Source organism: Sceloporus undulatus, chromosome 1, assembly GCF_019175285.1.
Source record: "Sceloporus undulatus isolate JIND9_A2432 ecotype Alabama chromosome 1, SceUnd_v1.1, whole genome shotgun sequence".
Taxonomy (NCBI): domain Eukaryota; kingdom Metazoa; phylum Chordata; class Lepidosauria; order Squamata; family Phrynosomatidae; genus Sceloporus; species Sceloporus undulatus.
Genome location: NC_056522.1, coordinates 67,830,469 through 67,843,718, shown reverse-complemented (window position 1 = coordinate 67,843,718; position 13,250 = coordinate 67,830,469). Strand labels below are relative to the sequence as shown.

At 42.9% G+C, this 13,250-nt stretch overlaps 1 protein-coding gene across 1 annotated transcript in view; it reads left to right on the top strand.

Moving 5' to 3' along the window:
- The first annotated feature begins 788 nt into the window (after nt 1-788).
- The window catches only part of GPR137B (G protein-coupled receptor 137B), a 39,315-nt gene continuing 26,853 nt past the window's right edge, over nt 789-13,250 (top strand). Inside the window, exon 1 of the mRNA XM_042451703.1 lies at nt 789-1,311. Coding sequence (XP_042307637.1) covers nt 955-1,311 — 357 coding nt within the window. The 5' untranslated portion in view covers nt 789-954. The remainder of the gene's footprint in view (nt 1,312-13,250) is intronic.

Sequence of the window (13,250 nt, the reverse complement as noted above, 5' to 3'; positions counted from 1 at the left end):
GATTCTTTCTGTGGTGCAGATGCGGCCACAGTGGCTGAGAAGGGAGTGCAAAAAGCAAAATCCATCCAATCTTGTTCTGGTTTGATTCAGGTTTTTTCTTGTTTCAGTCAAGATAAAAAGGTGGTTTAGACAAGAGAGGAGAATCTCCGTTGAAAAACAGTGGTGTAAAAAGAAAGCCAGTGTAGTACAGTGGTTTGAGTGTTAGACTACAACCCTGGTGTGGAGCCCAGGGTTCGAATCCTGGCTCGGCCATGCAAACCCCCTGGGTGACTTTGGGCAAGTCACACCCTCTTAGCCTCAGAGGATGGCCATGGCAAGCCCCTTCTGAAGAAACGTGCCAAGAAAACCCCATGATAGCTTCACCTTTGGTTCCCCATAAATCAGAAAGGGGTTGAAGGCACACAACAACAACAACAACAACAAAGTGGTGGAGTGTCGCATTGCAAAAGACGCCGGGGCTGCAGCTGCACTGCACGCATATGGTTTTAGTTTGTAGCACAGTTGTAGAACACATGGTTTGTTGTGGTTTGAGCCACAACTGGTAGCTGGTTGTGGTTAGTTGTTGTGGCACCAGAGCAGAGCCACAACTAGAAGTTGGTTGCAGATGGTTGTAGTGGCACTGAGCCGCAGCACTTAAAGCGCTATGGAACCGGGTTATTTCCGCAATGCGGATACATCCCAAGAGAGAGAGAAAGAGGAGCTGCTTCTTGGAGTCTGGCCTTGCCAACAGCTGACGGAAAGGCAGCCGGGTGAATCATTGGGATGGGGCCGGTCATGTGCTGCAAAACAACAACCCAGGAGGAGGAAGTGCGCCTTGTTTTCCTCTTCTGCTCCTCCTGGGTTGCTCTGCCTTGTTGCAGCTGAGGAGGAGGAGATGCTGCTGCAGAGAGGGAGGCGAGGAGGACTAGGAGGCTGCAGAGGCAGCTTCTCCTTCTCCTTCTGAGGCTGGCTGCCATGGAGGGCCCCCGGGGCAATGCCTCCTGGCCTCCCACCCTGAGCCCCGCCGTGCCCCCCTTCGTGAAGCTGGGCCTGACCTCCGCCTACACGGCCCTCTACGCGCTGCTCTTCCTCTGGGTCTACGGGCAGCTCTGGCTGGTGCTCCGGCTCCGGCACAAGCGCCTCAGCTTCCAGACGGTCTTCCTCTTCCTCTGCCTGCTCTGGGCCGCCCTCCGGACCCTGCTCTTCTCCTTCTACTTCAGGGACCCTCGGGGCGCCAACGCCCTCCCGCCCCTGGCCTTCTGGCTCCTCTACTGCTGCCCCGTCTGCCTCCAGTTCTTCACCCTCGCCCTCCTCAACCTCTACTTCGCCCAGGTACCCCACGGGAGGGGGGGGGACAGGCTGCCTCTGCACACCAAATAGAGATGGGTGTGTGTGTGAATATATATATAGATATCTCCCCTCCAGCTCTTCCCCCTGACCCTCATGAATGTCTACTTCACTCAGGTAAGAGGAGAAAGTCCTCCTTTTCTGTCCACCACCCTCTTTAGGTGGATGAGGGACTGCCTCTGCACACCAAACATACCACTCTGTGTGTGTGTGTGTGTGTGTGTCCCCTCCAGTTCTTCACCCTGATCCTGACCCTGATGAATCTCTCTCTTACTCAGGTAAGAGGGGAAAGCCCCCCTTTCCCACCCCCCACCCCTTTAGGTGGGTGAGAGGCTGGCAGAGTTAGTGGTACCCTCAGCCCTCCTTTATCCACGGATCCCAAGCATCCACAGTTTGGAAATACTTTTTAAATGCGGTTAGCCCTCCACATTTACACCTTTGACTTTGGAGGCTTTGGTTATTCACAGATTTTATTACTAGGTTCCCTCCAAGTCCTCCAGAGTGATTCTGTGGCCAACCTCTGCCAAAAAACCATACTGGAGGACCTAGAGACAACACTTCTCTAGGCATCTGTAGGTCCTCCAGTGCAATTTCATGACCAACGTCTGGCAGGTCTTGGCCACAGGGCTGCCCTGGAGGACCTAGAGATGCTGAGAGAGTTGTTCCCTCAGATAAAAAACAGTGGGGTTTTTTATTTGCAGCTCCTGTGCCCCTAACCCCCAATGAATGGGGAGGGCCCACGGTATATACAGTCCAAAAAGCAAACCTTGATTTTGCCATTTTATACAAGGGACACCATCTTATTGTGCCACTGTATTCAACTGGACTTGAGTATCCAAGGATTTTGATATCCAGGGGGGGGGGGGGGTGGTTCTGGACCCAAATCCTGGCGGATACCAAGGACCCACTGTATTGAAAGGGCTTCTGCAGAATCTCAGTTGATTCTGGAAAAGAGGCCAACAAGGCCAACATGTTTCTTGTACTGTTCCTGTTGAAAGAAGTCAGAAAAGCTACAGGAAAGAGTCAAAGTATCCAAAAACAACTGTAATCTAAAGTATTTTAGCTATGCAGAATGATAGGCTGCAGCCCCACTGCAGAAATAATCTGGTTGGACACCACTTTAATGGCCATGGCTCAAGGTTTTGGAATTCTGGGAATGGTAGTTGTGACCTCATTGCTCTGACAGTGAAGGCTAGACAGCCCATAACACTACAAATCCCATGATTCCATAGCCTTGAGCCTTCATAGATAAAGTGATGTCAAACTGCATTAATTTTGCAGTGTAGATGCTGCCTTTAACTGCCATGACTCAGTGCTATGGAATTCTGGGAACAAGCGTTGGTCGTGGCACCAGAGCAGAGCCATAACTGGTGCCATGGTAAACTACAATTGGTTCTACAACTGTGCTACAAACTACAGTATAACTGTGCTCTGGTGTCACAATAAATTACAATTCCCAGAATTCCATAGCATTGAGCCAGGGCAGTTAAAAGTGGTGTCAAACAGGATTGTTTCTGCAGTGCAGATGCAGCCATAGAAATCATAGAATTGGAAGAGACTTCAGGGGTCAATACAATTTTCCTTGTATTGGTGTTGCGAGGGATATGTTGTGGCTTTTAAAAATAAAGAATTGAAAGTCCTGGTTGTCAAAGAGAAGATGTATAAACAAACTCTCTGAATTGCAAACTGAGCAGATGAGCTGATTTTCCAAAGAAAGCAAAAGAAGGTGTTGCAATTTATGCTTGCTTAGCAGGGACTCCCTTGCAACTCCGCAGCCTCACCTCCAAAGAGGTGGCTTGGGTTTTTAAATGCATAAGTAGCTGCAAATATTCAAAAGATGCACACCTTTTGATGGCCATTTGTTATAATTCTAGTTGAATGAAAATTAAACTAGACTTGAATGAAATTAAATATTTTATGTTGGACATTTTAATTTTATGCTCGCTTTCAAATGAAAGCTGGTGCAAAAGTAGGTGCAAGTGAATCCGTCCTGAAAGGTTTTGAAGTGTTAAAGATTTAAACATGTGAGTGTTGAAGTCCTCAGTTCAGTTTCACCTCAGCTATGGACCTGGCCCCTGGCTTGTTTTGCAGGTCTCTTGTGAGAATGGTGGAAAGAGAGCTTACATAAAATACTTTAAACATTTGAAATGTAATATACTGTTGCTAATACAAGTGAGCAATTTGATCCTTGGACCACATATTTACAGTAGTGCCAAATGAGGCTGTGCTTAAGGTATCAATGGAAGTGGCATTCAAATGGAAGAAGTGCAGCGTTCCGAATCCATTCATTTTGAAACTCATAAAGTGGTTTAGGCCTGTGCCTTACAGTCTGTTTATGTTTTTAGTGCGAGAAAGTTCTATTTATTCCAGTGAAGTTTATTCCCAAGTAAATGGTTGGAACTTGGAAAGTCTTGGCTTCAGTTTCCCATTAAAAATGATGGGACTAATGAGGATGAACCATAATGAGGATGGACCACAATTTGCACATTAAACGGTGCTTTATTAGCTAGTCTGCTAATCATTTGTTAAGGGCAGAGCAGATATTGACTGCCACTGAATAGGGACTTTCAGAAGCTTAAATACAGTCCTGGGATATTTTGCTCATAAAGAAAGGGCCTGTATTTAAAAAGAGTTGACAAATATAGGAACAGCTTCTATAACACAGTCCATAGAATAATCTCCAAATCCACAGTAGTAAATCACATAGAGATTGCAGTCTTATGTACACTCACCTGGGAGTAAATCCCATGGAATACTATGAGATTTGATTCTAAGTAAGCACTGTTAAGATTGTACTAAGGTGGCATGTAATTCAACATATTGTCACAGTTTGCCCTCTCATAAATCATACCTATTTTATTACTTCAGGCAAGCAAGGACAAGTGTTAAAGCTGAAGAGAGGAAATCTCTGCTGTCCTGGAATCTTTCACAGAACAAGAAGAAAAGGCAGCCTATTTATGCACTGCTGCATGAAACCCAGCCTATTTGATTGCTAGCAAAGCATTGTAGAAGTGGTGAAGAAAAAGCCCACAACATTCATTAACATGAGAAGAAATAATCTAAGAAAGCCATTGAAATTGTGCCAGGAGAGATTAACAACTAGCAAATCCTCCAGAATAATTGCCAGAACAAGGGACTAGCCTCTTTTGGACCACTAGTATGGAGTAGAATAGCTAATGTCAACCCACTTCATCCTTTAATATAACAGAAAAAGAGGCACAGTAACACAGGCATTTGAAGCTTTTCCCGCTGGACTTTTTTTTTTTTGGGGGGGGGGGGGTTAAGTGGTTGGTGAGGTGGAAGAGAAATAGGTTTTTCAAAACTTCCTGCAACTGTTTCCTTAGCTTCAAACCTCAAAAGAAGAATGGGGGCAATATAATCATGCATAATATTTTTCCAATTGCATTCTGGTAAGGCTTTTAAGTTCAGGCATTTAACTTACAATTAAATAGCAATTTAACAGGAACACACAATGGCTAATTTTGTACAACCTGAGGATGTGAACAGGATTATTGGAGAGGTGAGAGCACCACATGCGTGTCAGATACTTTCCCATCCTGGTTTATTTATTTTTTTAAAAATAAACCATTCGGGCGGGGGGGGGGGGTATTAGCTGTGAGAGTAGAGAGAGTAGTTAATGCCTCACTAAAACTAGGCAGAGTTCCAGCACACCTAAATGAAACCATTATAAAACCATTATTGGAAAAGTCCTCTATGGCTCCAGTGATATTAAGCATTAATTGACCAGTGTCTAGTATTCCATTTTTGGACAAGACACTAGAGTGTGTGGTGGCTTCTGACCTCCAAGCCTTCTTGAATAAGATTTATTATCTAGATCAATTTCAATCCACAGTAGTTTCAGACATGGTTATGGGACCTTGGAGGATGACTGGCTCTGGGAACTGGACAAGGGCAGTGTATTCCTGTTGGTTCTGCAGGACCTTTCGGCAACTTTCAGTACTCTCAGCCATGTTATCCTTCTGGCCTACCTCACTGGAATGGGATTTGGAGGCATGTTTTACAGTGGCTCCATTCCTTCTACAAGGGGCAAACCCACAAGGAGGACTCCTGGGATTTGGTGCCATCAGTATGTGGATGACACCCACTCTTGCTCCTTTCAGCTAGAATCCAGTGAAGCTGTTCCAGTTTTAAGCTGGTGCCTGACAGCTGTAATGGACTGAGTGAGGGAAAACAAATTGAAGGTTAATCCAGACAAGACAGAGGTGACCCTGGTCAGCTGATAAGGAAATATGGATTCAGCCTGTGCAGGTTTACACTCCCCCTGAAGATGCTGGTCCACAGAATGGATGAACACGATTCAACCCTGAACTTCAGGTGTTACTGGTGGCCAGAAGGGCTTTTGCACAATCAAGGTTTATACACAGCTGTGACCATTCCTTGAGGCATCAGATTTGGCCATGGTAACACACACAGCCAGTTACATGCCATTTAGATTAATGTAATGTGCTTTTTGTGGAGGTGTCTTTTAAGAGTGTTCACAAATGACTTCTGGTCCAAAAAACTGTAGCCAGATTGTTAATTTGTCTCAACAGCTCAACTAGCTGCTGGTCCACTTCTGGCAAAATTCAAGAGCTGGCCATGATTTATAAAGCTCTACATGGCTTAGATCTAGGTGACTTGAAGGACTCTATTCTCTCATATAGACCTGTCTATGTTTTCAGATCTTTTGGATCCTTTCTGTTGCTCCCAGCATCCCAAAGGTACATTTGGTGGGAACATGGAAGAGGGCTGTCTTGGAGCCTGCTCCAAGCTGTGGAGCTCCATTCCCAGAAAGGTTAGACTGGCATCTTTGAAAACAAGATATTTGAAGCATAACTTTTATTTATATGCACCCTCCTCTTCCAGCACAATAATAGTGCAATTCAGCCCTAGTACAATCCATTCAAAATCCCTCTACACATTTTTTTAAGAAGGATAGTGCTAATTGCTTCTCAAATATGTGTTTTCTGGTTTATTGGTAATGGGGAAGGGGCATTTGCAGGGGAAAAGAGTTGTTTAACTCCCCCAGTCTGATTCTCTAATCTTTCCTCCAGCCTTTGCCTCCTTGGCTAGTTTCATTTATGTTTTTGCAGCTACATAAAGGGAGGAGAGGTGACTGCAAGAAGAATTATGGGGGAGGTGTACAAAAGGCAAGAACCCTGTTTTCTAATTATCTTCTGCAAATTCCTCACACCCAAATTATATCTGCATAACAAACAATGGGTTATTTATTTCTTTGAGGAGACAGCAAGGCCTCTGCTACATGTGTACTGTAGTTCCACTGGGAGTTGCAAGAATGGTCCTCAAAGGCGCGGTACAGATAGCAGAAAAGAGGTGGTCTGCAGCCGCCCCTTTTTTTTGCCGGGTTGGAGGCAGGACAGCCTCACCGGCAGCCCCTGCAGCTGTAACCCGGCACTTTTCCAGGACACAGAGAAGCAGCAAAATGCCACTTTCACATGGCCTGGAAAAGGGGTGTCCTTGGGGCTTCATGCCTCAGGACACCTCGACAGCTGCAGCCAGAGGAGAAAGGGGCCAATCAGCCCCTTTCTCCCTGGTGCCGTTCTCGTAGCTGTTTGGTGGCTGAGGGAACGAGGCGTGTGCCAGAAGAAGTTCCATTTCGGAGCTCCTTCTCACGCCACAGTTAGGCTGCCATAAGCAGCTTGGGACAGCACAAACATGTCATGCCTGTGCCGCACCATGGCATCATAATGGTGGTGCCTGTGCACACAGGGTGCCACCATTATCACACACTCTGTACGTGCTAGGGTTAGGGACTGTGTGGTTGCCAAGTGGTCCCATAACCTTAGCACAGCTCCAGCACGCCGCATTGGACCCATCTGTACCAGGCCATTGTTACTCTAATATACAAGGGTATGGGATTGGTGTGTTCGCAGAGAAAACAACATCAAATATTCTGAACCAGTGGATGAATTAACTGCATTCTTATATCTTTTTCAAATCTTTCTTCCACCTAACTTTTGTTTTGCTATGATTGTAGGAATAGCTATATCAAAAGCAACAGCCTACTAGCAGGCAGAACTTTTGTAAATATGGAATTTAGCATTGTGTGACTTATCTATAGCCAGTAAATCAAAGCAAAGTAAACCATGGCATATCTACCTTGCATGTTACACATATAAGTGCATTTCCCCCATCTGGCTCTATTTGTATAGAAAACTGTGACAACATGGGTCAGCAGAAAAGACTATAATGCTTGGTAAAATGGCAGCAGGAAAAAAGGAAGGCCACATTGCACATGGGATGATTCAGTCAAGGAAGCCACAGTCCTGGCTTTGCAAGACTTGAGCACAGCTCTTGTAGATTTCTTGTTCATGGAGTTCCCATAAGTTGAATCTGAGTTGATAGCAAATGACAACAATGGCACAACTCTTGATATGAACTGCTTCATGTCTGTTGTGTCCCTATGCATTGTTTCTACTGAGATGTAATTATTGTTTGTAGAGTTTTGGGATAGCTAGGGAATTGAATTGTTAGGCCTAGAACAACAGGATTCAAGTGGCACATGAAGAGAAAGTTGTGATATTTGGCTTAAGCCATTGAATTGTCTAAACAGAAAAAGAGAGATTAATTGTTTTCAGCATGGAAGCCATTTTGTTAATCCCCACCAGTAGTATCAGGTTTGTTTGTTTGTTTGTTTGTTTACTAGACAAAGAAGTATGTATGTGTATTTATTCTGTGTCTGGGAAAAGTCTAGACACACTTCTGTTGTTGTTAACTGCTATCAGGTTTACTTCAACTCATGGCAACCCTACGAATGAGAGATCCCAAGTCCTCCTGGTGTTGCAGACTCAAGTGTTGCAGACTCCGAGGTGTGGCTTTCTATATCCATGTGGAATGTGGTCTTCTTCTTTTCCTGCTGCACTCTGCTTTATCAAGCATAATTGTCTTTTCTAGTGAATCATGTCTTCTTATGATATGATCAAAATATGGCAGCCTCAGTATAGTCACCATGGCTTCTAGGGAGAATTCAGATTTGATTTGCTCTATGATGCACTTCTTTGTCTTTTTAGTAGCCACACTTTAGATAGATATAAGTATGAGACAGGAAGAAGAATAAATGTGTGTAAAGTTACACATATATAGAGACCTTATGATGTTTGATGTCTGACACTCCTGTTTAAAGGCAGGTTGGGTGTGTACTATACTGTGTGGATCTGTTTTTCTTGTTCACCTACAGCACATTGAAATTAGGCATTATTTAACCAGTGAACTGTCTGGTTCCCATTTCTGTTTCAATGCCTTCTGCAAGTTACTGCAAACTAAAAGTAAAATAATTTTAAGTTCAGGCATTTAACTTACAATTAAAAAGCAATTTAACAGGAACACACAATGGCTAATTTTTTACAACCTGAGGATGTGAACAGGAATATGTATTTTTGAAATGCCACATCAATTATGTTTTTAAACCGTTTTTAAAAACTTTGATAACAGTTCAAGAGATTTTTCTTATTTTTAATTAAGGTATTTTCTGGAATAATAAAGGATATTACAAGTTCAGGATAATAAAAATTGCTAGAATACTGCAAAGGTATTTGCATGTTTGTATTGATTTCCTCCTTTTAAATAAAAGCAACATTCAGCACAGTCTGAATGTCAAGATTGTAAATAGTGAAGCTTCCACTCATTAACATTTTGAATGGGAAAATAGATATGTAGTCACAGGCAGATACAGACTGCCCAAAGAGGGCGGTCTATCCGTGCCTTATTTTGCTGTGCAAGAGAGCTGCAGCAGACAAATCATGCGGCTCCCTCACACAGTAAAAAGAACCCTTAAAAAGCGGGTTCTTCTTGCAGCGCGATTGTGATGCCGGAGTGCACCAGTGGCGCACTTGTGGTGTCACAATGACACCGGGATGTGCGGACGCTAAGCGTCCATCGCGTCAAAATGGCAGCGCCCGTGTATATAGCACGCTGCCATTTTGACGCCCCAGTCACGTGCTAGGGGTGAGGCCAATATGGGCGGTGTGCCCATGGTCAACTCCTAGCACGTGACGGGAGCACCACAAAGGCCCATCTGGAGAGGGCCTCAGGTTCTTTAATAATGCCCTAAGCCAGTGGCACTCAAACTTTTTACCTATGGGACCTCCCCTTACATCTACATGCAGATGTCACCCCTCCCCCTCTTGACAAAGTACAGGGATAAAAATATTTTGTTTATTTAGTTTTTTTATTTTCATTCTTTCATGTTTATTCATACTTTACATTTTATGAGGAAATAACATGTTATTACTGTTGCTGTTGATATTGCTTCCTGTCATATTTTGTTGTTATTGTGCATCTTCAAATCATTTAAGTACTACTAAATTTTTCTGATGAATTTATCCACCCGAGTAAAATGGTGTTGTTAAGTTTGTCCATTCCTATCTCAACCACCCTTTATTTTTAAAAAGAGAACAATGGAAAAGAGACCTGGAAGAACTGAAAACCTAATCCACACTTAACAATATTTTGTTGCAGGATTCCATATGTCCAACTTTGTTTGTAAATTTTGAATGCCCTGATTATATTGTTGTATGTCCATTCTGTCTTTGATACTCTCAAAGAGAACTCAGATAAGATCATTTAAAAATATGCCTAGAAAGAAAAATAAGTAAGAATGCTTGATTCAGGAAAATAATCTTGGATTCTTTCTGCCACTATCACTGACATTTTGTTTACACCCTATCAGTATGTCTTTGATGTTCAGGCACCCCATTGTTACAACATAATCTCGATGAAGAAGTGAAAATCTTTAGAATCTTAGTTAATTTGATTGTGCAAGTTGCATTTCAGCTGCTTTATGTTGATTGCATTTTTTTTCATTTTGGTTTTAAAAGCCTTTCTAGAGTTGAAAAGCCTAAGAATAAACAGCATTGGGACAAAATCTTTGTCAGGCTCCCTACTTATTACTCTGTAGAGCTCCTAGATCTTGGGGCCTGTCCTTCAGTCTCTAGTTCTCATGTGTCATATCCAGGTACTAGATGAGGGTGCAAATTCCCCAGTTTTGGTTGGTTTACCTCCAGGCAACACCAAAGGGCTGCGTGCAAATCTCCAGCTCAGCTAGTGGAACATCTTGCTATAATTTTCAAAGGTTAATTGATTTGTTGCTGCAGCTTGCAAAGGCTCTCTGGGAGTCTAGTTAGTTAGTTAGCTAGCTTCCTCCTTCTCTCCCATTCATTGTAGTGCCAGAGCGCACCTTCCTTTCTCTGCTGCATCCAATTTCACGAGGTTGTCGTTATCATCCCTTGATTGGATCTCAATCCGTGGCAACCCTGTAGATGAGACATCTCCAAGTGTCCCTGTCCTCCACTGCACTGCTGAGTTCCTGTAAATTTATACCCATAACCTAGTCCATCCATCTAGTATACAGCCTTTCTCTTTCTGCTTCTCTCCACCTTTCCTAGCATTTTTCTTTTCTACAATGAGTCGTATGTCTGATGACATGGCCAAAGTACGAGAGCCTTAGGAGATTATTGCACTACCTTTGCTTATGGCACAGATGCAGGCTGTAACTTTAAGAAGATGGATCTTAATGCATTCACCTATTGCCAGGCAACAGGCAGCCCATTTGCAACTCAGGCTTTTGCCACTGCTTTTCAAAATCCCATTCGAATAGGACTATTTGAAATCTCTAGGGGTTTGGGGGAAGGAAGTAGTATATGTAAGCTTACGAATGAGAATGTTTAAAGGATATGTAAATAGAGGGGATATGGGAAAGATATAAGGGGTCAAAATGATGATATTTGTTGTTGTTATATGAAATGTATGTGAAGTATAATGATTCAATAAAATAAAATAAAAATCCCATTCATGAAAAGATGAGAGAGAAGCCCAGGTTACAAATCGGCTGCCTGCTGCTCAGTGACAGGTGAATGCAATAAGATACATCATCTTAAGGTTATATTCCGCATCTATTCCAGGAGCAAAGGTAATGTGATAGTCTAGTCATCTTGGCTTCCAGAGGGATTTCAGATTTGATCTGTTCTAGCACCTATTTGTTTGACCTCTTGGCAGCATGGTAAAACAAGTTATCCAGTTCCACTAAGTAAGTGAGAAGAAATAATTCTTTCATTTCGCCTTAATCTAGGAGCAGCCTTTTAGCTAAATATTTATTTCCAAATCAGAGAATATGGTGTGTGTGTTTGAACGACAAAGAACTTTATCGCACTGCGTTCCTTCCATTCCGTTCTGAGCACGGAACGGAAGGAGTAGAGATGAGTGCGGAACGAGTGGGGGACGGATTTTACCGCACGCATCCGTCCCTCATTCGTTCCGTTCCCCCTCTCTTCCGTTCTTAATCCGTTCCAGAGGGGAAAATTTTTGAGAACTGTTCTGAACAGTTCTCAAAAAGCGTCCCCTCTGGAACGGAATGGGCAGGGAAGAGAGGGGGAACGGAACGAGTGAGGGACGGGTGTGTGCGGTAAAATCCATCTCCCACTCGTTTCCGTTTCCTGCCGGGCCAAGAACCCGATGCGATAAACTTCAAACTGTTGTCAATTATTATTGTTGATACTTAATGCATAATACTTAACATCACCACCAGAGGTTGTCCCTATGTCTCAGATTTTGCCCTGGAAACCTTGGGGCCTGGGATGGTCCAGAACTGGGTTATTGTTAGAGTGTGAGATTGATGAGCTCCAGGATCAGTTCCCTGCTTAGGGAAGAAATTCACAAGTGATCTTGGGTCATTTACTAGCCTTCAGTCTGCTGTTTGTCCTAAAGACAACAGCAGGGAGAAATCTATGCTTCCTTAATCTGCCTGAAGGAAGAGTAGACGGTAAATAATTAAAGAACAGATTGTGTGTCCCACACTGCAAATGGCATATTATAAGCACCAAGATAGGTTGTGTGGTATTCATATCACTAGTGTGCAAACATTTTTGTTTTTCCCCACATTTGTATTTTTTCACTTCCTGCTCTCCTGCAGCTTAAAGAGAGCTTCTCTGTGGACCTGCCTATCTCTACACTGATGGGAACTGGAAACCCACTGGAAACAGCTTTTTAATGCGGGTGTACATTGGTTTTTACTGGGCTACTCAGCCTGCTTTGATCTTCACATTTTTAAAAGAATGGAAAGAAAATGGAGAAGATTTAGAGGATAGTGATAAATATGGCTAATAGGTTTGGAACATATTATACATGAGGAAAAGGCTAGGAGGAAGTAGAATGGAATATATTTAGATGAGAGAATATACCAACTCTAAAATGCTTGCAGAAAATGCTTACAGCAGAACTTTTCAGGGCCTCTGAAAGAAATTTTGCAAGGCAGAACAAGACTCTTTTGGGCCCTGGGGGGGGCAGGGTTTCTCCTCTCAAAACTGAACCTTAAATCCTCAGTTAAGTCTTTTCAATAAAGATACAGTAATGGTATAACTTTAAACATTAAAGTTGTAGTTTTTCCTTCTTTGTAGAAAAAATATGGTTATAATAATATATGAAGAAAATAGACAGGTTTTGGTGTATGTTTATGAAAATGTAATTGAACATGATGGCTAATCTTAGGCCTAAATATGACCACTGGTACTAGAACCCCAGAGAACAGAGTTTGAGTCCCTGCTTAGCCATGGAAGCGCATTGGGTGACCTTGATCAAGTCACACCCTCTCAGCTTCAGAAGAAGGTAATGATAAACCTCCTTTGAACAAATCTTGCCAAGAAAACCCCATGAGAGGTTCAATTTAGAGTTACCATAAGTCAGAAATGATGTGAAAGTACACAGCAGCAGCAGCAACAACAACAAAACAACAAGGCAAGTGAAATTCCTTAAGCAAGGTTGAAGAAGAGCCACATTCTGATTGTTCTGGCAAGACAGAGGAATATTAGGTGGCTGTCAGACATTCATGGGCCCTTCTTCGCTCTCCTGTATCCAAACCAATATTATTATTATTATTATTATTATTATTATTATTATTATTATTATTATTA